This window comes from Morchella sextelata, assembly GCF_020137385.1.
Source record: "Morchella sextelata strain SCLS chromosome Unknown scls_1, whole genome shotgun sequence".
Lineage (NCBI taxonomy): Eukaryota > Fungi > Ascomycota > Pezizomycetes > Pezizales > Morchellaceae > Morchella > Morchella sextelata.
This window is the reverse complement of record NW_025408616.1, coordinates 3,433,851-3,454,908: the sequence shown is the minus strand read 5'-3', so window position 1 is coordinate 3,454,908 and position 21,058 is coordinate 3,433,851. Positions and strand designations below refer to the sequence as shown.

The 21,058-nt window shown below is 45.5% G+C and overlaps 5 protein-coding genes across 5 annotated transcripts; 3 read left to right on the top strand and 2 right to left on the bottom strand.

Annotated features, from left to right (window-relative positions):
* Nucleotides 1–552: 552 nt before the first annotated feature.
* Nucleotides 553–2,385, bottom strand: H6S33_000902 (uncharacterized protein; the record flags this gene model as incomplete). Its single annotated transcript, XM_044832331.1, has 6 exons — nucleotides 553–618; nucleotides 916–1,055; nucleotides 1,189–1,363; nucleotides 1,428–1,752; nucleotides 1,828–1,964; nucleotides 2,077–2,385. 6 exons carry the CDS (start codon nucleotides 2,383–2,385, stop codon nucleotides 553–555), a joined length of 1,152 nt encoding a protein of 383 aa, XP_044700461.1.
* Nucleotides 2,386–2,780: 395 nt separating this feature from the next.
* On the top strand, nucleotides 2,781–3,907 carry H6S33_000901 (uncharacterized protein; the record flags this gene model as incomplete). Its single annotated transcript, XM_044832330.1, has 2 exons — nucleotides 2,781–2,900; nucleotides 2,975–3,907. The coding sequence occupies 2 exons, from the start codon at nucleotides 2,781–2,783 to the stop codon at nucleotides 3,905–3,907; spliced, it is 1,053 nt and encodes a 350-aa protein (XP_044700460.1).
* Nucleotides 3,908–11,215: 7,308 nt separating this feature from the next.
* H6S33_000900 (uncharacterized protein) lies at nucleotides 11,216–13,393 on the top strand (the record flags this gene model as incomplete). Its single annotated transcript, XM_044832329.1, has 6 exons — nucleotides 11,216–11,548; nucleotides 11,602–12,006; nucleotides 12,059–12,398; nucleotides 12,463–12,558; nucleotides 12,637–12,737; nucleotides 12,800–13,393. The coding sequence occupies 6 exons, from the start codon at nucleotides 11,216–11,218 to the stop codon at nucleotides 13,391–13,393; spliced, it is 1,869 nt and encodes a 622-aa protein (XP_044700459.1).
* A 790-nt stretch (nucleotides 13,394–14,183) lies between these two features.
* On the bottom strand, nucleotides 14,184–14,964 carry H6S33_000899 (uncharacterized protein; the record flags this gene model as incomplete). Its single annotated transcript, XM_044832326.1, has 2 exons — nucleotides 14,184–14,882; nucleotides 14,938–14,964. The coding sequence occupies 2 exons, from the start codon at nucleotides 14,962–14,964 to the stop codon at nucleotides 14,184–14,186; spliced, it is 726 nt and encodes a 241-aa protein (XP_044700458.1).
* Nucleotides 14,965–17,357: 2,393 nt separating this feature from the next.
* H6S33_000898 (uncharacterized protein) lies at nucleotides 17,358–17,711 on the top strand (the record flags this gene model as incomplete). The annotated part of the gene is made up of 1 exon (XM_044832325.1): nucleotides 17,358–17,711. The coding sequence occupies one exon, from the start codon at nucleotides 17,358–17,360 to the stop codon at nucleotides 17,709–17,711; it is 354 nt and encodes a 117-aa protein (XP_044700457.1).
* Nucleotides 17,712–21,058: the final 3,347 nt, after the last annotated feature.

The following is a 21,058-nucleotide window of genomic DNA, read 5'->3' as shown; positions in this document are numbered from 1 at the left end:
TTGGTAAGTTTGGGCTGGAGCTGATCCCCTTGCTTTTGGTTGATTGGGTGAGATTGGCACCCAGCCGAAAAATAGTAACAAAGCCAGGGGAAGGGGATCCGAGGCGTCCTAGGACCTAGGCTACAAAAATCAAAAAAACACAACAAAGGAAAAAAAGAGGCATGCACAGTTTTCAGCCGGTGATCCGTGGAGTTAGGTAGACAGACAGACGCAAGGCAAGAGCCCACCGGTTCGGAGATTTCGGTAGTACGCGAGTCAATTCTTTACCTAAACTCCTTCCCCGCAATTAATCGTCGTACATACATGTACGTACATAATAACAATTATATGGCCAAAGCGCGCAATTATTTAATAGAACGAAGAAAGAATAGGGTATGTGGCTTCCTCTTTGAACAAACCAGTAAAAAACAACTCCTGTAAATGCACATTATGAATGTGATGTTATTCCCTAATCTAAGCACGACATCTCAGCAGCAGCACAACTATTACGATGGCTTTGGCTCGTCTTTCTAGGTGTATTGCCAGCAGTGACTGCCCTTTACTTGCACGGGGCTAAGAGCTAAATTTTGTGTGGATAATCTCCGGGTTCTCATGCCAGTCATCGATGCTCACCCACATCTAATACAGGTACACCAAGGTGTATGTTAGCCTAATATATTCAGATGATGATGTGATGCTAGGTTCTCTACGAATCGTAGTTGCGGAAATAGTAGTACCCCACACGTGTCAAGTGTGGTTTGCTACAGAAGATCCACATGCCAAGCCACAGGGATAGTAGATTTTCAACACGTAAAAAAAATGCAGAAGTTGCAACATGAAACGTAAGAGAACGGTTAGAGTCAACCGTCCGCCGGAGATCACGTCTAACCGAATGGCGTATATTAAAGAATTGTGTGAGAATGGCATAAGACTGACCTTTCTAAACGTGCTCAATCCCGCTAGAATTGAACCTCCAATCCATGTGCTGTACTTGCGTTCTGGCGGCGCAAATATTTTAATTTTCATATCCTTGACCGCCAGGCGTTTCACCTCCGCAAGAAGTCGGTCACCAAACCCTGTACAATCATTTTTAAGACACGGTCAGCTGCGTGAACATAAAGTGCGCACACAATTTGCAGTTAATAAACACCATAGGTTCTGCCACGAGGCTGCCAGCAATGGCGACCCTCGTACAAGCCAAAAACGTACCTCTGGTGAGGGTGGAGCCCCCCGACAAAACAATGTTACCGAATAAATCCTTCCTCAAGTCCATATCCGTTCTATTAATGGCGTCTACTACAATTTGGTGAATCCCTGGGTACTCAAGGCCAATGATTTCTGGGTCGAACAGTATCTCTGGAGCTCTGAAACGCTCTGAACCGAGCTATCCGCATATATGATGTTAACGTCAAGCTTTTAACTCATGCAATAGTGTACGGGTCCCTTACCCGCAAAACGTGGCCATCCGGCAATCTATATTCCTCGACTCTGCCTGACCCGCCGCCTGCCCACTCCTTCTCCTCCTTCTTTGGGTCAGAGGCAATGTAGCAGGCCTTTTCCTTCATCAGCCGAACAACCTCCTTCTCGGCAGATGTGTGGAACACAGCACCAGCTTTTCGTAGCAGGACCTGCAGATGCTCGGTCACGTCACGACCAGCTACATCGATACGGCGGATAGCTGAGGGCATTGCGAATCCCTCATATACAGGGACGGCATGGGAAACACCGTCACCTGAATCAAGAACTATGCCCGTTGTTCGACCGGAAGCGTATCTGAATATCCAGTGTGACCAGGGATTAGCAAATTGATATTCCACTGGCGTTGTAAAACGTAATCAACAAATGGACCGGGCGGCAAACAGTGATAAAACAGCTTGTATAGAAGTGAATAAAGCAGGCACATTAAAGGTTTCGAAAAATATTTGAGCAGCTGTATCTCTATTCGTTCTAGGATTCAGTGGCGCTTCTGTCAAAAGCACTGGATGCTAACCCATAACCCAATTAGCTTCCCCCCGCTCGTTACTACTAAACCTCCAGAGAATATTTCCAGCAAAAAAAAAAATAAAAAAAATAATGAAATCAATCCATAAAGCTTACCTCTTCCGATAGTGTTTTGAGCTCCTCGCTGTAGATATACTGCCAGATTCTTTCCATATCATCCCAATCCGTAACTATTCCATGCTCCAGCGGATACTTGATCTTGAGCAAACCACGCAATTCCTGTGCTCGAGATCCTATGAATACATCGCCCTCCAATGCTCCTGCAAGCACTCTGGTATGTTTTGGTCGTCCCACAAAGGAAGGGAAGAAGCATTTCGGTAGGTCTTCTCCAGCAAACCCAGCTTTGACAGTTCCTGATCCATTGTCGATAACGACGGGCTGATTGTGAAGAGAGTCGAGAGCCATTGCGGGGCGAGGTAGCTTACTAGCTGTACACAACGCAATTCAAAGCGCCCTGACAGAAAAATATCGCGGGGAAAAATACGGAGATGCCTGGCCACAAGTTAGATTTGAAAAATGGGTAGAACAGCTGGTGGTGATGTTCCTAGGCCGATTGTTAATTCCCCTGTGTTGGCAAGAAGAGCCTCCAGGTTACCCTGCATGCCAAGGCCTAAAGTTCCCCACACTGGGGGGATTCAAGTGTTTCGAAACTTTAAAATTTGTGGAAACATCTCGGGTTGATTCATCAGTAAACATATTATCTTTGAATCATTCAACAAAGGATCTCAGGATTTTCCAGAAACCATCCTCCAACCCAACCCACTCGATCCTTCCATTCCCCCGAAACATCAACTATCACCATGACTTCAATCGAATTGCCCGCAGCTGCGGACTTCCACGTCCATCTTCGTGATGGCAGTATGATGGAAACCGTTGTACCCACTATTAAGAAGGGTGGCGTTTCTCTCGTCTATGTTATGGTAATTCACAGCTCATCACGCAATTATCAATATTCAATTTAAGCCAATATTCTTATTTTTTTTTATATACATAGCCAAACCTCGTTCCCCCGATTACTACGGTCGAGCAAGCTTTATCCTACCATTCGAGGCTTCAGGCTATCGATAGCTCCGTGACTTACATGATGACACTCTACCTCTCCCCCGAAATTACCCCCGCTGTCATTGCCGAAGCCGCCAAAACAAATGTGATTTTCGGTGTTAAATCATATCCCAAAGGACTTACTACCAATTCCGAAAGCGGTGTTGTCTCGTACACACAGTATTATCCTGTATTCGCCGCAATGGAAGAACATGACTTAGTTCTCAACCTCCACGGCGAATCCCCATCCTCGGAGACCACTACAGTCCTCAATGCCGAAGAAACTTTCCTTCCAACCCTATTCGACATCCACGAAAAGTTCCCCAAGCTCCGCATTGTCCTTGAACACTGCACTACCGCTGCAGCAGTTGAGGCCGTCAAAAAATGTGGTCCTACAGTTGCAGCAACTATCACTGCTCATCACCTGTACTTGACTATTGATCAATGGGCCGACAACCCTCACTGCTTCTGCAAGCCTGTTGCAAAACTTCCCTCAGATCGTACAGCACTTGTTGAAGCTGCTACATCAGGAAACCCGAAATTTTTCCTTGGAACCGATTCCGCACCGCACCCTAAATCCGCAAAGGTGGGTACCGCAACTGGAAAAACTGCGGCGGGTGTTTTTACGCAGCCGTATGCGGTGCAGTATGTTGCTAGTGCGTTCGATAGAGCGGGGAAGGTCGATATGCTAAAGGGATTCGCGTGTGACTTCGGGAGAGCGTTCTACATGATCGCAGAGAAGGGTTTGGACAGCAAGGATGGTGGGGTCATTGTGCTGAGTAAGGATCCGGGAGTAGTTGTGGTGGACACGATCGGAGCAGGTGAGGGGGTTGTTGTGCCGTTCCACGCGGGGGAGAAAATTTGGGGTTTGGAGTGGAAGGCGTAGGTTTTTGAGGGCCGGATTCCGAATCGTATGGACAATGTGAGTGGATTGTTGAATTTTATGGTATTCAAAAAAAGTTTAGGGGAGTTCGGGTTTGTTGGGTATTTAGAGTGGGGGAAAAAACTCGCAAATGAAATTCTGGAGTCACATGTTTGGCTACACTGACATTGAGTGATAATACATGATCCGAACTGTGAATAAACTAATAAGTATTACCTTAACGGCAGCAATGAAATTCATGATTTTCTCAACGGTTATGACCAACCCAACGGCGCAATAGTCTCGCACGGGGGCACAACGCAAGCACGGGCACAGGCATAGGCATAGGCACAGGCACAGGAACCTGTAGAGGAAGTCTCACAAGATACCCCTCAGATAAATCTAGATCGGATCATGCAAGCCATGACATCTCAAGTGTGTTAATCCGTCCATCTCCCGTCGGCCTACATATTTTGTATGCAATATTTTTTGACAAACTTCGGGTGCCTCCGAAAAAAGGAAAGAAGAGGCGGCGTGGGGGGGAAATACGTCACACTTTATAAACCTCCTCGATCCCCATCTCAAAGTTCGATTTCTGAAAACTTCTGCCTAAAAAATAAGCATCTTCACTGACAAAGCCAATGATCTAGCCCTGTAATGATTTACAACAGGGGCTGGTGAGTTAAGCTTATTTCCACGTATGCAGGAGGCGTAGCTGCTGCGAGGAAAACAATTCACACCCCCCGCAGGAAAATTGTGCCACTGAAGAATTTTTCGACATCTTGATATCAGTATGGTATCGGCGATCATTGATTTCATTGCATATGAGTGATAGCTGGTGAGTGGAAACAAGTATTCGGGTTGCAGTCCCCGCTCGGGCTTAGCGGGTGCGAGCAGGGGTGTAAATCTCTGCCAAGCCCTTACAATGAAAGTCCAATCGGAGATGAATTCAAAACTCTGCGCCTCGATTTTGGTCTCAACTGCGCATGTCCTGAGTTTTGAGTTCAAGACATTGGTGGGTCCCCTGAGGCTCGAGCTCAGGAACATCAAACGTTCACAGACCAACTCAGTGATCGCTCATAAATTGTCTTGTCTTGACAGCACAGAAAGTTCCAGAATTACACAGCCTATCTGTTGAAATAAGGTTGTACGAATCAAATCCAGGTCGATTGGCAGTTACTGGGGTATTGTCCTTTCCAAGGCTGACCTATAACCGGCGGAGATTGGAGTCATGGCCTCAATACATGGGTCACGGAAGAGTAGCAATATTGCGTAGGCTATGTCCGCAAGTTTGAACACATACGCAAGACTTAGAGGCGCAGCATATGCTTTAGAATGCCACGAAAGCCAAAGGTGAAATTTCATCCCCCAGCCCCTAATACCGGCTTTCACCTTCTGAATTAATTCGCTGTTGATTCATGAAGAACATCTACCCACGTACCGCGAATTAAGGACAACAGTTAGCTACGGTCTTGATCTACTCAATGTCTGGGCGATGCCGAGATAATACCTGCCTAGGTTTCCGAGACTTGGTTTGGTGGGTTTGGGTCTACTTTTATAATAAGGAACTCAAATGGTGAAAACCCTATCTATATTTTACAATTGAATTCTTATTAACATTTAGTGGTGGTTGACATTTAAAGACGGACCATCGTTTTCTCTGTTTTATTTACAAGTAACAGAATATAGAGACCAATGATAATACAAACCTATAAAACACCCTACCATGTCACATGATGACTGCAATATCGTTTTCATCATCCATCACTCGGCCCGTATCGCATAGGAAATTGACTAAACCTTGTCTGATCCTTTTTCGTGGGGGCCAAAAGTCACAACAAAACCAGACGAATAATTGGTGAGAGATTGATTCAGATCTAACAATTGATAAGAACACCCAACCCTCGCGGGAAACAGCCAGTATCTCTTAACTAATGGATAGTAAAAGAACATACCTACAGGTTTGTGGATTACTTAGTAGGTCTTAAACTCAGACGGGGTCGGTTGGGTTTGTTGAGCATTATTATAAGGTTAGCAACAATTGGTTGGCAAATTTGTAGCTTAAGTAAATGATTGATCCGTACATAACATAGTCGAATTCGAATCGGTGATAAAAAAATATAGGTCCCACAGAACTCATAGACAGAACAGGGCTTTATAATTGACATTTTTTTGGGGGAAAAAACCGCTCTTGTGGTACCTTTTGCAGTCTTATGGAGGACTCAAAACATGCGTGTATCCCACCTATACGTGCTTATAGGAATAAAGGATTTCCATTAGATGTAGGTCCCTGTATACATGTACGTACTGGATTAGGCTCCAGTGAGTTTTAGGCCAGGACAAGAGGTAACACCGCTAGTGAGTCAACTAGCGCCTATGATAAGACTAGCGCTATAGGATCGCTGAAAATTCTAATTCATGTCCCCTTCATCAAGCGCCGTTGGTGCAGGGGTAGCATAGTTGCCTTCCATTATCAATGTTAGCAACTGGGAAGGGTTCGAGTCCCTTACGGCGCATAATTAGAGCTAAATCCACGATCTCCTTTGAAGGAGTTGGTGTTTATGGTTTAATTTTTTGAAAACAGAATTTTATGGCACTATAAACTCTAAATTTAAGGAATTTTATCCTGCCTGTACTCCCGAATATGTTTTTTGAACACGTCTAATGTTTGCGGGCAGATCTAGAGGGCGCACAGCTAAGTTCCCTTTTTTCAGTGCAGAATTAATTCTTAGATTAATACTGAAGGGTTTGTACCTGAAAGGCAAAGGTCTGCGCTATGAATGCATGAAGAGTCTGTACTAGAAAGTTAGGGAAGAAGCGTTGTATCTCGAAGGTAGGGAATAACATTTCTTACTGGAAAAATAGGGAAAAGTTGTAATCCAAGGCTTTTCTGCCCATTTTAAACCCCTTCAGATCCGTGGTACGGAAGTCCTTTGCCCCCTAATTTATAAAAATTCTGGGAATCCGAGGCTGCATGACTATAGGGGTCTGGAATAGGAAATAGTATATACAGTATCACAATGTCATGATATTCTCACTTTTAAAATTTATCTATCTAGGCAAGCACTCGTACCAAAACAAAACTATTACCTGGGGAAAGCCCAGATGACGATTATCACGTATATATATATATATGACGGCTAGGTATGTGAAACTGCCATCATGCATCAATGAATCACAGCATAAATTGAAATAAAACTACCCGGTTATACGCCCTAATTGTATGGTTGCTAGTGATGTCAATTTTAATTATCGATCCCGAGCATTTGCGCAGTTATAAAACATCTACTGATCCGTAGGACTTCATTGTAAAAGAATTCACCCACAGGGCGCCACATATGAGTTTACGGAACTAGACGATAGCACGAGGTGCCTGCCCCCATGCGTGCCCACATACACAATGGCTAATGAAATAGTAACTACAGGATAAATACTCATCACAGACTACGTCGTATGTTGTTACAATTAATATATATTGCCGAACTAGGCAAGCAAGGTTACCTGGCTGCACTGGCCACCCAAGGGTTCAGTCATCTATTCCCAGGTAAACCATAAAGTGTATCCCCAGATCGAATGGTTGGAAATTGTTTTGTAATCGTAACCAGTATCGACCGTGTACTTGATCCTCCATAGCTTCCTTTGAATCGATCTATGTAATATATTTAAGTTTAGTATTACCACCACGTGCACTACTATTTAGTACAAAACGAAAATCATGGCAGACTCCCTGGGCTATCTTTATTTTGAAGTTCACAATATCAACTATGATCATAAATCTATTGATTCTATTCAATCCCACCCAGAATCCTAGCTATAAGCTATAGCTGAGCAAGAGATCTAGAACCCACCTCGAGCCGCGATGCCTCCCGGGCCGTGCTGCTTCCAGATTACTGAACAAATACCCGCCTCGCTATATCTTACCCCCATGGATCTATAACTATATGTAGTTATCCATGATCAACTCCATGGATGTGGGATGTGTGCCGCGTTGCCACCTCCAACAATCAAGATCGATCACCACCGTACCGCGCCATTACTTCCCTGTGCACCGCCTATCGATTGATTACTTTTCTACGTGCATACATATCTGCAAGCGCATATAAGGTCTAGAAGGGAAATCAGACCCCAAGAACAAGAAACTTAAAAAAAGTTTGGATAACCCGGGAATGGGATATTCTCGGTTGGCCTTTCAACGCGTGATGATAAATCATAGGGAGTAATGGGGAATCGTTTAAGACACCTCGTTCTTGGAATGCTGCAAGTCCAACAATATCACCAATTATAGACAATGATACTTATACGGAACGGCTTGACATGTAGTTTTGGGAGTTATGGTTTCATTCCAGCTCATTCGAAGTCAGGTGGCCTACTCTAAGTCTGGGGTCATTCAAACGAGGAACTGAACTGATGGGACTATAAAATATCTAGATCTTGAGGGAAGTTTTGTCGTTGATCACCGCAATTGGGCACGGATATTTCTTATTGGGAATGTACACGGTGAATAGGATTGAAAGAGGCTCTAGGTAAAAGGTCTAATATAATAAACATTGCGTATGTCAAGAACTGTCTTGGGTTCAGGAACGCACACAGCTGACAGACCATGAACGATCTTTGCCCACCGCTCGCTAAACGATAATTATTATAGGGCATCTGAATGTGAACCATGCAGGAAGCGTCCATTTACCAGCTGCGAGAGTAAGAACCTGGTTTGTAGCGACTGCGGGGAACCTTGATAGGTGCCGAGTGAGAATCAATGATCTCTATTATAAATCTCGTAGCCTTCTTTACCGGGTTACCGGGAAAACAATGAAAACGAATGGATCTTCAATACTAGGGATTTATGAAATGTCTAAGCATGCCGGCCAAGTCACGTCCCAAAATATGCTGCGAATACCAGAAATGAAGGTTCTTGTGTAAATAGAAGGCAAACAATACCCAAAGCTAAGTAAAAGAACAGAATGTATAAACTGGGAAGAGGAATCAGTCGCTTAAGAATTCCAATGTCGATGCTGGGTCAGCCAGAAGTGTGCTTGTACTTGCCCAGGGAACCTTGTGTACATATTTATTTGTATCACAGGGAGAAAGGTTTTGCACATACGCATGATTACACGTAGTCATAAACAGATTAAGTACCTTGCCTGAGCTGTGCAATTTGGTGTTCTGAAATATTTTTGGAGTTGTTATCAGGTAGAGACGAGGCTTGGGATGAGAAGCTTCTTTCCTCCACCGAGGTACGGTATGAAGAAGTCTTGTTTGTCTGGGACGAGTCTGGTTTAAGAGCCATGTAAATAGAGCTAGGCAATATTGCAGAACCGCTCGGGGAATAGGAATAGGATATGGGTGGGGCCGCTGGGGCGCGAGGTGATCCGTGATGCATAACTAGGCTACCTACTTGTACTCGCAGCAGGTAACAAGTACCCGAAAATGCATGTCCTAATCTGCAATTTCCATTGGAGTAGAAGTCAAAAATACACCAAAAACTTGCAGCTGCATATTCGGGTGTATTTTTGACTTCTACTCCAATGGAAATTGCAGATTAGGACGTGCATTTTCGGGTACTTGTTACCTGCTGCGAGTAGGTAGAAATGCAGTGTACCTGTCTCTAAATAGAGTTCCTCGAGCTTGGAAAGCGGGGAATTGAGACACCCATTCTTCCAAGTCATTCATTATCATGCGAAGCAAAAAAAAAACCTCGGACCAAAACTCAGCTGAAAGACCCTGGTGAGCCAATGGGCGGAACTATGGATACAATAGTGGTTAGTAGATCCGTCGCACACACGGTAAATGTTCAAGATAGCCGACTCTATCCAGGCCAGATCTAGCTCAAAGAATAAATGCCGTGAAACAATGATCGACATCGCATGAAAATAGCCGGGAATCTGCTGTTGTACGAAATGACAATTGGGGTTAGTGATGAAGACTGCATGCAACAAGGCTAACTCAATCAGTGATCCAAACAATGAGTCGAGAAGCAACACCCCACTTGAGCAGGAAATGAGGTATTCAACATTGAGAGTGATCAGTAAGAATAAAGACTTACGTAGAGAAAAATATTAAGAGTGATCATAAAGACGCTGTGTTCAAGCAGAACTGCGTACCAGTTGCAACGGCTGCAGTAGCTCATTGACCTCAATTGGATCATCCCCTCATGAGCAAGGCGCATGTATGTACATACTCTACTCGTATTTCTCTGACGTTTGTGGACGCGACTGATATTGCATGCCATACAAAAATACGCCAAGCTCATGATTTTGGGTGTATGCAATAATAGCCCAGTTCAAAAACGTCAGCGAAATACTAGTATGGTTGGGGACACCTTGAGCCGGAGCACTTCCAACGTCAAGATTTCCCAAGCTAATAACTTTCCACAACCACACCCTATTTTAATTATCTCTTTGTTATTCGGCTAGTATTCATCTGATCTATCACCCTACATAGTCCAAATTAATTTAGCTGTTCTGTGGGTGGAGTTATTAGGGTCGGGGTTTGGTGATGAATGTCGCGGGCCATGTTAATTAGTATTAACACACTAGCTAACTGTAAACGAGAAGCAGTTATCTGTGCCAAGAGTCTAATTAACATCCGGTTAATTCTTGGATCGAATGTCGCATACTCCGGCTCAAGGTGTCCCCAACCATATGTATCTATGTCTCAGGTACCGAACTTCCGGAATAATGACGCGCATTAGGATGGGCGAGTGATAGCGAGATCTAAGAACAAGTACCACGCCGATCTAGATTAAATGGAGAAAGGCCGAATCTCGTGCCTGAAACTCTTTAGGAAGGGGCTGATCGAGAATATTGGGGAGATCAAGGGAATACTGTCTTTCCTCGGTTTTGTGGCCTAAATTATCATTTTGATGGATTAAAATGGGATATAAGGATTCTTACCTACGATCCCTTCTCTTTCGTCTCAGTGCCCTTGTAGTCAACCCCCCATATGGATATTTTGTCCGGTACGGTTGTACAGAAGTGTGATTATTGGATGTATCTATGTTTGAGAGCGCTGTGGCGATAAACCATAATGCGCTCAATTGCATGATAGTGATCACGTATCAATTGTTGCATATTTCCCCATCCAAGCTGAACCTACATGGTCCTTACTCTATTATGATATGCTAAGTTCGAGACCGTACTCTTCAGGTGATGGAGAGAGAAAAAGCACTGTATGATATTCAGTTAGTGAGGCAATGCTATTCCGTTATTCAGAAGTGGGGTAAGTAGTTCGTAGATAGATATCGGCTCAAAAATCATTCATGCCCCTCTATAAAAGCCCCACCAATGCCTCTCTCTTTCCTCACTATCAAGTCATCACCAGTCTTCATAACTCAGGATGAAGACACTTCAAGCCATCTGTCTCCTCGCCCTCAGCAAGGGCGTACTCTCCACACTGGTTCAGGAACCTTTGGGATTCGAACCATCTTTCGACCAAGTCGTTGCTCATGAAAGCGATAGTTCCCCACCCCCCAAGCAGAGAAGTCCCTCATTCCAAGATCCATTTGAGCCACCAGCGGCTGGTGGAGGCCGTGATCCTTGGGTGCTCAATCTTTTACAATTGACTGGTGAAGGTGATGATGAGGAGAATGAAGTTGAAGATGTAGACGAAGATACTGGTTTCCCGGTTGTGCATTTGGACTACGTCTCCCACAGAGCTACAACATACCACGTTAGTATTTATTGATATCTCACTGATTAAGTTTTCCTCTGACCCGTTTATAGAAAAAAGGAGAGTACTACACTTACAAAAACATTCGTTACGCTGCTCCTCCTACTGGAAAGCGTCGATTCGCTGCTCCACAGCCTCCGCTTGTGCAGGAAGGAATCCAGACAGGTGTAAAGGGCCACTCATGTATTCAGGAAATTCCAGACTGGATCTCGAACGTGACGATTGCTCGATGGATGATAAAGAACGCAATCTTCGGTGGTATAAATGATAATGAGGACTGCTTGTTTCTAGATGTTGCTGCTCCCAAAAATGCAACAAAGGAATCTAAGCTGCCGGTTATTGTATGGATCTATGGAGGAGGCTACATTTTCGGAAGGAAGGATTGGTACCCCTACAATCCTACGGGGATGATGAGGAGAACTGAGGGAGGTGTGGTGTATGTTGCTATGAATTACAGGGTATGTACTAAATCTCAGCCACATGCCATCCCAAGAAACTAACACTAAATAGATGGGAGCTTACGGCTTCATGGCGGGACCTCTATTTTCGCAAGAAAGGAAAGAAGGTGTTCTCGACGCCGTTTCTAACGCCGCTCTCCACGATCAAAGATACGCGCTACATTGGGTCCAAAAATACATTGCGGAGTTCGGTGGAGACCCTGATAATGTCACCATTATGGGCGAGAGTGCAGGTGGAGGATCAGTCCTCCATCAGATGATCTGGCGAGATAAGGAAGAGGAGAAGGCACCCTTCAAGAGAGCGATCCCGCAAAGTCCGGGTTGGGTTCCGAACGCTGGAGGATTTAAAGCAGCAGATGATCTCCAGGACGCCACTTACAAGAGATTTCTGAGTATGAATTCTTCCCTTCGAACTTAATGCTTGCGCAATTGCTGGCAGGGCTGATTGAGGCATAGAGGAAACTGGGTGTTTTAACCTCGCATGCCTGAGGGCTGTACCTTCTTGGCTGCTTAAGAGGGCGAATGAGAGGTTGATTAGAGATTCACCACACGGTTTGTATATCTTCGTTCTTCTTTACATACTAATAACTAATTGAGTAAATCGATAAGGAACTTTTACTTTCGGACCAGCCGTCGATGGGAAGCATATCACCGATCTTCCCGGAAGGATGCTCAAGGACGGGAAATTCAACAAGGACCTCGATGTCTTGGTTGGTGGTGTCGGAATGGAGGTGCTTGCGGATCCATGTCGCCTATTAGCTTACTTCTTTTTTCTAACATATATCATGAATAGGGCGCTGCATTCGCAGATAAATCAGTGGACAGCGAGGAAAAGCTAGAGACCTACCTCAAATCTAATCTTCCTCTTTCAACACAGGCAACCCGCGATACTATCAAAGAAATGTACCCTCTCTCTAGGTACAACGGCAACTGGACCGCCCGTGTCATCAATCTCGCCGGTGAATCTTTCATCGATTGCAATGCCTACATGCTTGGTGAAGCTTATGGCGGCAATTCATACCACTACATGTTGAACAGGACATTCGTCGACGAAGTTGAACCTGCAGGTCACGGTGCAGATGTTAAATATACGTTCTACAACAACTGGCCGTTGGTTGGAAAGGCTAATTCATACATCGCGCTGGCGATGCAAGCTTTCCAAGTGGATTTCTGGTCGACTGGTAACCCGAATGCGAATAAACCGGAATGGGCAGAGCCAATGCCAAAGTGGGGAGATAAACATGAGATTCTGCAGTTTGATGGAAAGACTTGGGTTACTACTGGAAAAATTGATGATGAGACTATGAAGAGATGTGAATGGTGGTCCCATGGGTATTATGCTAACCCAGATGATCATGAATCATCAAACGAAAAGGAGTTGAAGTAAACGATTGGGGGTTTCAAGGGTTTATTATGTCTGTTATGAGAATGAGAATATTTTTTATTTAAAAGAATAAATTGAATATGGTTATCATCACCTACCCTTGAAGTCCGCAATAAAATAACAACCGCCTCCTCTGATCTTGATATGTCCTTTTTGAACATATGCCGATGAAGGTCCAAGTACTTAATATCCATTGAAAGACTGGTTGTCTTATTTGTCTCCCTCGTATACGTACCGCCGGGCAACACCACTGAGTGGCATCTTCGACATTTCTAGAATCTTGCGCTCATCCTTACACCAGCCTATACATAGAGCTAACATTGGCGTCAATATGTTGTTATCAAGGACCGATAGTGGAGTGCCCGGAGCCTAGGACAATGGCTAAAATATTATGTTGCCTATTTTACGACAGGATTGATGGAGAAGACTAAAGGAAGTAGAAAAAACACAAACTACTCCTCCTAGATATCCCGCAACTAATTGACTAAAATATAATTGTAACCAAAGGACACAAGTGTAGCTCTTAGTATTATCAGCTCCAACCACCCCCGAAAAGAGTGTGGAGACTGAAGGATAATTAACGGGCCCCCCCAGGTATCAGGCGCTTTGAAGAGAGGCTATGTATATAATTTAGTTATACGGGGCTTGCTGGTATTCACAATATTCTACTTAAATTTTCACGTTAAAAGATCAAGTTAAAAGAAAGAAAAGAAAATTACAGTAAATGTATTTACAAAGCACCCAATACGACCCAAAGCAAACTTTTTTTCCTCGCTAGCCAATTGAGGAGAATCTACTTTCTCCTGACTCTGGCCCACTTGTTCTTCGCTACCATTCCACCCTTCTTCATCCTCTCCCGCTGCATCGCCAGCTCCCTCTCCGCAGTCGCCAGTTCCTCAGCTCTCTTCATCCTCGCTTCCAACTCTTTGTACTTCGCCTCTCTTTGTTTCCTAACTTTCCTTTCTTCGCCATCTGCCCCCCTGCCCTTCACCTCTACCTCTGCCAGTGTTTCTAACCTTGGCCTGTTGAACTTCCGTCCCACGAGGTCCTTATGTGTGCCAAAGTATTCTTCAGCCTTGAACTCCTTTGCCTCCTTCTCGCTGTCCACGAAAACCATATGCTTTCCGCCGACCCCCTCTGCAGTATCCATAAAGCCGAGCTCCTTCTCGAGCCTGTCGATCTTATTCCGCTCCACCGCAGTCTGCGTACGAATATATCCCGCATCCTGCGTCTTCAGTAGCTTGACGACATCATTGCTCATCGCCTCCGAGTCAGGACGCTCCGTAACCTTGATCCCGTTGCGAGTCGTCGAGGAAGTCATGGCGAAGTAGAACTCGTCTGGGTTTCTCGTCGAGGCCTTTGCGCGGAGGGATTTAAGCGCCTTCTTCTTTGCGTTGTAGTCGCGCGCTCGAAGGACATAGTCCTTCTTTTTCTCGAGGAGACCCCATTTTGCGCGCTCCTGCGGCTGCGAACGCTCTTTGTGGTTTCGCCGCTGTGAATTGCGTTAGTGTTCTGCTTTGGAGGTGGCAGGTGGGAAGGTTACGGACTTGGACGGCATTGCGCATGGACGACATGGCTGTGTAGAATTGAAATTGAGGCTGGTTAAGTGTGGTGGTGGTGAGAGGTTGAGATGTAAATGTGAGGTGAGGTGGGATGGTAAGGTTTGTTTCGCTAGAGGTATCTTGGAGGCTCTGGAGCTTAATTCAACTTTTTTTTCGAGGTTGGACCAGGTTACCCTGAAGTATCTTCATATAATATCACTCGGTTACCAGGGTGCTGTACTTACTGTCGTTTAAAAATTTCAATCTTAATCGACTACTGTACTACTGTGGAGGAATATATACCGAAAAAGTTCGCTAAACCTAACCCTGCACCTGGCGCCCTCACCATTGAATGGAATACAGCAGGTATCAATCTCATGGCTAACAAAAGGATAAGATGAGGTAGTCTCGGAGCTGATGGGAAGGTCTGCTTGCGTACCTGTACTCGGACTGTAGGAGATCAATCACAGGTGCTAGAAGGGGTCTGGGTTCTGGAATACGTGATATGTACCTTTGGAGCGGGACGAATAGTGACCCGGGGGGTAACACCCGGAGGCACCCCTAGTAGATTATATTACGACATGCATATAGAGGTTTATATGTAGTATAAGTTTATACTTACATGACTTATGTGCTGCTCATTAACACTATAGTGGCGACCACACATCCTCCTGGGCCCGGAAGCCATGTCTTGTCGATCTACTTGGGTGCATGATATCGCAATTGCAAGAGGGCCGGGTGAGGACTGTATGAAGTAATCAAGAGACGTAGATTATAAGTATTTGTATTGATGATGAGAGAAGAGATCTAGCTAAGTGACACGTTCTCTCATGGCAACTATACTACGCAACTTGCCTTACGCCTTCTTGCGTATCCTCACTGAGCCTCCACTAGCTACGCCACATGATGACTACATGTAACCTTATACTCTTTTAGTGAGTTACATGAGATTACCGCACTGTAGAGTCTATAGAAAGGGCATCTGGAATTGACTCAGCATCGATCTTACTAGATAAGATAATTTTACAATCAAGTAAATCTAAAATAGAGAGGAAAAAAAACGATTTCTGCATTTCAATCACTGAAACTGCCGAGATCCCTTCTGTGAATGCGCCGTAAGGGACTCGAACCCTTCCCAGTTGCTAACATTGATAATGGAAGGCAACTATGCTACCCCTGCACCAACGGCGCTTGATACAACATAGCAAATTTAAAAATTTGAATCTGCCAAGGAACGCTAGCTTCAATTGTAGCACTAGTGGAATTAGACGAGCGCAGACTCAGGAGCAATCAAAAACCAGAGCAAAGGACTTTGACATTGCCGAAACAAATAAAAATCTATTTGCTATGATTTGACGGCGCGGGTGTGATTAGTTTTTGAAGAGGGCGAAATTACACTAATTTGAAATCAACTGTATATACGGTAATTGAAATATTGGTTCTTTCACTCCAATCCCTCCGCCGAGAAGTGCGTCATAGAAGCGATTTTGAAGTAATGGAATGCGGTGATGATACAAGAGGGCACTCTAGATTTTTTAATTTTGCCACTGGTATGTATATGAGTGTTCGCATCCTGATGGATTTCTTTTTATTACTGTTTTATTAGGGTCTATTTGGGAGCCGTCCCGGAGTTAACTGAAATAGCGTAAAACTCCACTCTGAGAAAACGATCTGTGTTTAGCAGGTGATCCAAATGCCAACCCATAATCGTAAACCCCACCGTCTTTACGATCCCCAATGGTACATCTATTTGAAACGCTGTTTTGAGATCTTTCTAACTGGAGGTTAAGCAAAATGTTGTTTTCTACAAGGGCTGGCTCTTAAATAAATGACCGCTTCCCATAAATAGCGCTAGTACCGGCCGGGTAAGCCTAAACGCACTGGTACCGCTTATGAGTTATAGCGCTAGTCGAGGGATTTCAAGACCTCATGTTTTGAGGCCGAGTGATGGATGGTGAGTCAGTTGAAATACTGCGAGAACCATTTACTTGACCTTCTTGCCAACAAAGACGACTACGGAATGTAGACCGTTTCACATCTATAGTTCATCCATCTGGCTATCACGATTGTGTTTCACCGCTGAAGTCTGATAAGGGCTAAACAGTCGAGGCTCCTTTAGATATACCTAGATGCTCGACTCTCGATCTCTATCTCCACTGTATCTGCTTTGTAAGTATCAGACACCTAGAGTACTTGAAAACCCGATGTCAAGTTAAATCTAGATGCGAACGAATGACTCGCTCATATAAACCAGGGGCAAAATCGCCCATGATATGCTCAACAAACGTGTCCTCCCATAGTAAACTTGAAATCAGAATGGACACTTTAAAAGAAGCCTGTCCTCTTATCTCCCATGGCCATGATACTGTAATAGCTTTCCCAAAAAACTTGAAATCCCCACCTTAAGGAACACCAGTTAGCCCCACATGGCGGCCCACAAAAACCCAAAACACCAGAGAGATGCCCACCTAGCTCGCATCAACGCCTTAAAACACAAAATCGAACTCCTGAAAAGGCAATACGTACGGCTCGAGGCCGAAATGAAGGAGTTGAAGAGATACGAATACAAGTCCCGCGGAATAGTAAGTGCACTCAAACGTATCTTCGGATCACCAAAGAGAAATCTTGATGCGGATGCGTGGAGGAGATGTTTAGTGAAAAGGGCGGAGATTCGGAATTTGATGGAGAGGACGAGGAGGTCGATAGAGGCTTCGCAGACGGAGATGGAGAAGTTATTGGTAACTTTGTCACCACGAGAGATACAGTGGCTTACACTATGAGCCAGCGGAGACCAGTCCTTGTTTTTCGACCCTAAACGGCCAGTAAGCTTTTGGGGCGAACAAGGACTTGATACAAATATCTCAGAGGCTTCTTCTCATCGCGGTTTGTTAGGTGAGTCTCGTGGCCCAGTTCCCCCGACAGTTGTTCTTTGCGGCAGGTACGCACAGAACGACGGCTCTCGATTCTGGAGAAAAATTAGAGAGGAACAAGAACCAACTTGAAAGCCTACGATTTCGACCTTTCACTCAAACTACATGTAGGTACGAAAGACTCCCTCATTCACCATAATCTTCGTGATCCGTCTCCATAAGGACCCAGTCTGTCAACGGAGTCCTACTACTGTCACGATGATACGAGGGAGAAAACTGCTGTGTCACCATCCGTTTAATCCTTCGGACGCTACCAGTACCATGTCTTGATTTACCAGATTCCTCTTCAATCCCTCGGCCCATCAATAGATAGCACCCAAGAATTGACAGGTTTGGACTTCATTCGGCACGGAGCCGAATACGAAATCCAAATCTGGCGAGAGAATATGGTATCAAGAACTTACTTTCTCCCATCCTCTTCGATTCCTCGGCCTATCAATTGACAGCACCCAAGAATCGACAGGTGCGACCATCATCCACTGTACAGGAGACGGAAGAGGATCGGCGCACCTGGTCAGGGGGTCCGGCATCACGGGTTTACTTACCCCATCCTCTTTGACTCCTCGGTGCTAGTGCCGCCCAGGAGCCAACAGGTTCCGAGGATGTTGGTTCTGCAAAACGAGCGAATCAACATAATCGAAACCTGGATAGAGGATGGAGTTGTGATGGGGTTGTGAGAAGGAAGAGAGAAAGGAAGGGAAGAAGGAGAGAGAGGAGGGTCTTAAGAAGGAAGACGGGAGAGCTTGCGTGCCAAGTGTGGGCGAAAAGAGTGCGTAGCCTGAGTATTTTGTCGAAAAGTATTTAGCGTTGTGACTATCAAATTTCATCTTTGTGTAAGAGTCTACCCTTAGCGGGTGAGAATTACGCGGCGTAGTATGCATACATGTACCCTTAGGCTTAACATAACCTTCGGGCTTTAGGGTTGATAACCTTTTTGTGAAATTCGTACCCCAATCCTGCTGCCCTATACCCATCCCTCCCAGCTCCCACGAACCCATCTACCAGTGCGGTAGACAAGACCTGAGATCACTAGACAAAGGCGAGGGCACGGAGCACTCATCAGGCAAGCACCTTAATCTTTGTATAATCTAGGATAAACTAAAATCTCCACTCCGCGGTGTTCTTGCAGTATCTCACTCATGTGGTCCCGTCACAAATTCTCACTCGCCCCCTTCAAATCGGACACGCCCGGAGGATAACGAAACTGGAGCTTCTCTTTATAATTATGGTAATAAGAAGCATGGGTTTGGGTGCGCCATGAGCAATAGACTATTTAGACCGACAGATGTTCAAGTCCGCGGCCATCTCTGAGCGTCATTCATCTTGTGAAATCATTGACCGGCTGACTCCACCTGAGAAAATCTCGCTTTACGATAAATGGAGTTCGCGAATTGATAGTTAGATGCTACTAACCTACATGAGAATCTTACCTAGTAGTGCTACACTGTACAAAAATACCGGTCCTGGAATCCACATATCTGTCTTCCTGTACCCACTGAGTGGTATGTTTTGTAGCCGCTGACTTACTTTCAACTACCACTGGGTTTATTCCACATATTCCATCTTTCCCTGAGCGGGTACGAGAGATATCTGGGCTTTGTAGAGTTTTGGTAATACTTGGCCCCTTAGAACGAACTTGTGGTGGAGGAATTGCTATAGGACAGGGATTCTTGGCGCGCTCCCTTGTCACCGGAGTTCATGACACTGCTCTACCGCACCTTTCTTGGCCTTGCCTACCGTGTTTATGTCAGATATTCCCAAGACTATTCAGAAACATTTGGTTAGTAAACTCTAAATGCCCACCGTCCGGGATATTCTCTGGATGACGAGAGCCCGTAAATTAGATAGACCCTTAGCTACCCCCACGAGAATTACATAGTGGCGCGCAATCGTTACCGTTCACCGGCTGTGTACAACCAGAAAGCTCCGGACGCCAGCTGTAACAGTGGTTGTCTGGTTGATTACGATCAATTGCTTTTGCCAGCTGCCTGGGTCTTACCTTTACTTATCGGGGGCTTAGAAAATGTGGCGAGATAGGAGTTGACATCACCTATTAATTAGCCTAGACACGATCTTGCTAGCTAGTTATTCAAGAGTTGTTAGCAAAAGTCTTGTCCCGGGCTTCTCTGGTTGATACTGTACCTGCTTCAACGGGTTTGGTCCTTCTTAGGAGACAAAATGCACCCCACCATGAGATGAGCAGCCGCACGTACCGGACCGTACCGCACAGCCATCACACCATCAGATGGCACAGGTCATACCAATCTCTTGCAGGCAATGCACACTCACCTACCTCTAGTCATCAACTGTATGCGCGTTGATTTGCTATCGACGCGGGTGCTAGCCAAAAGATCACATAGCCCTTCGATTCCTCGGTCTGCTCCCAGGAATCGACAGGTTTTTCATTAAGGTTCTTCGGTCGTAACCGGCAATCCTTATGCAAAACCTCTATAGGGCATTGTGGGGGCGATGAGGACAATGGGGACGATGGGGGGTGATGGGAATGAAGGGAAGATGGGGATGATGGGGTTGATGATGAAGATGACAAAGTGAAGTGTAGGTGGCAGTAGAGTGAAAGGACGGTGTAGATAGCCCCAACCGCCAAGCCCCAAAGCCACCTCTCCCACCCAGCCCGCCCACCCCGCTGGGCCCTAAATCAAAACCTTATCCCCCATGCTAGATCTACTCAGACTCGTACCCTGAGCAACATACTCCTCACCGCTCATAGAGGATAGGTATGAGACCACCCCCTAGTACTGATCCCCGCAGCCCCCTCGCGAGCATCACCAACTCTCACTCGCACCAACACCACCAACTCGACGCCTAGCGCCAACCCCACCCACACGCCCACGTTGCCCGCCAACTGCCGTCTTGGCGCCTCAACGTCCCGTCCGTCGAGATTTGGCGGGCCGACTTGGCACTCGAAGCTTGCCTGGAAAGCGTAGCTAGTCCGTCCCGCCCCCCGCTCAGGGTCCTGTCGCTTGGCGGTTAGTGTGCGTCATGGGGTGTCACTCGGGTGGGGGGTGGGCCGGTAGCCGTGGAGGTGAGGGGTGAGTGAGTAGAGTTTTTGTGGAGCTATGGTACAGTTTTTGCTTTCATAAGCTGACAATGGAGGACATAAACTAGCCAGGTTTCGAGGAAGGGAGAGAGAGAGGGGGCAAGAGAATAGGAGAAGAGGAGAATAGGCAATAAGCAAT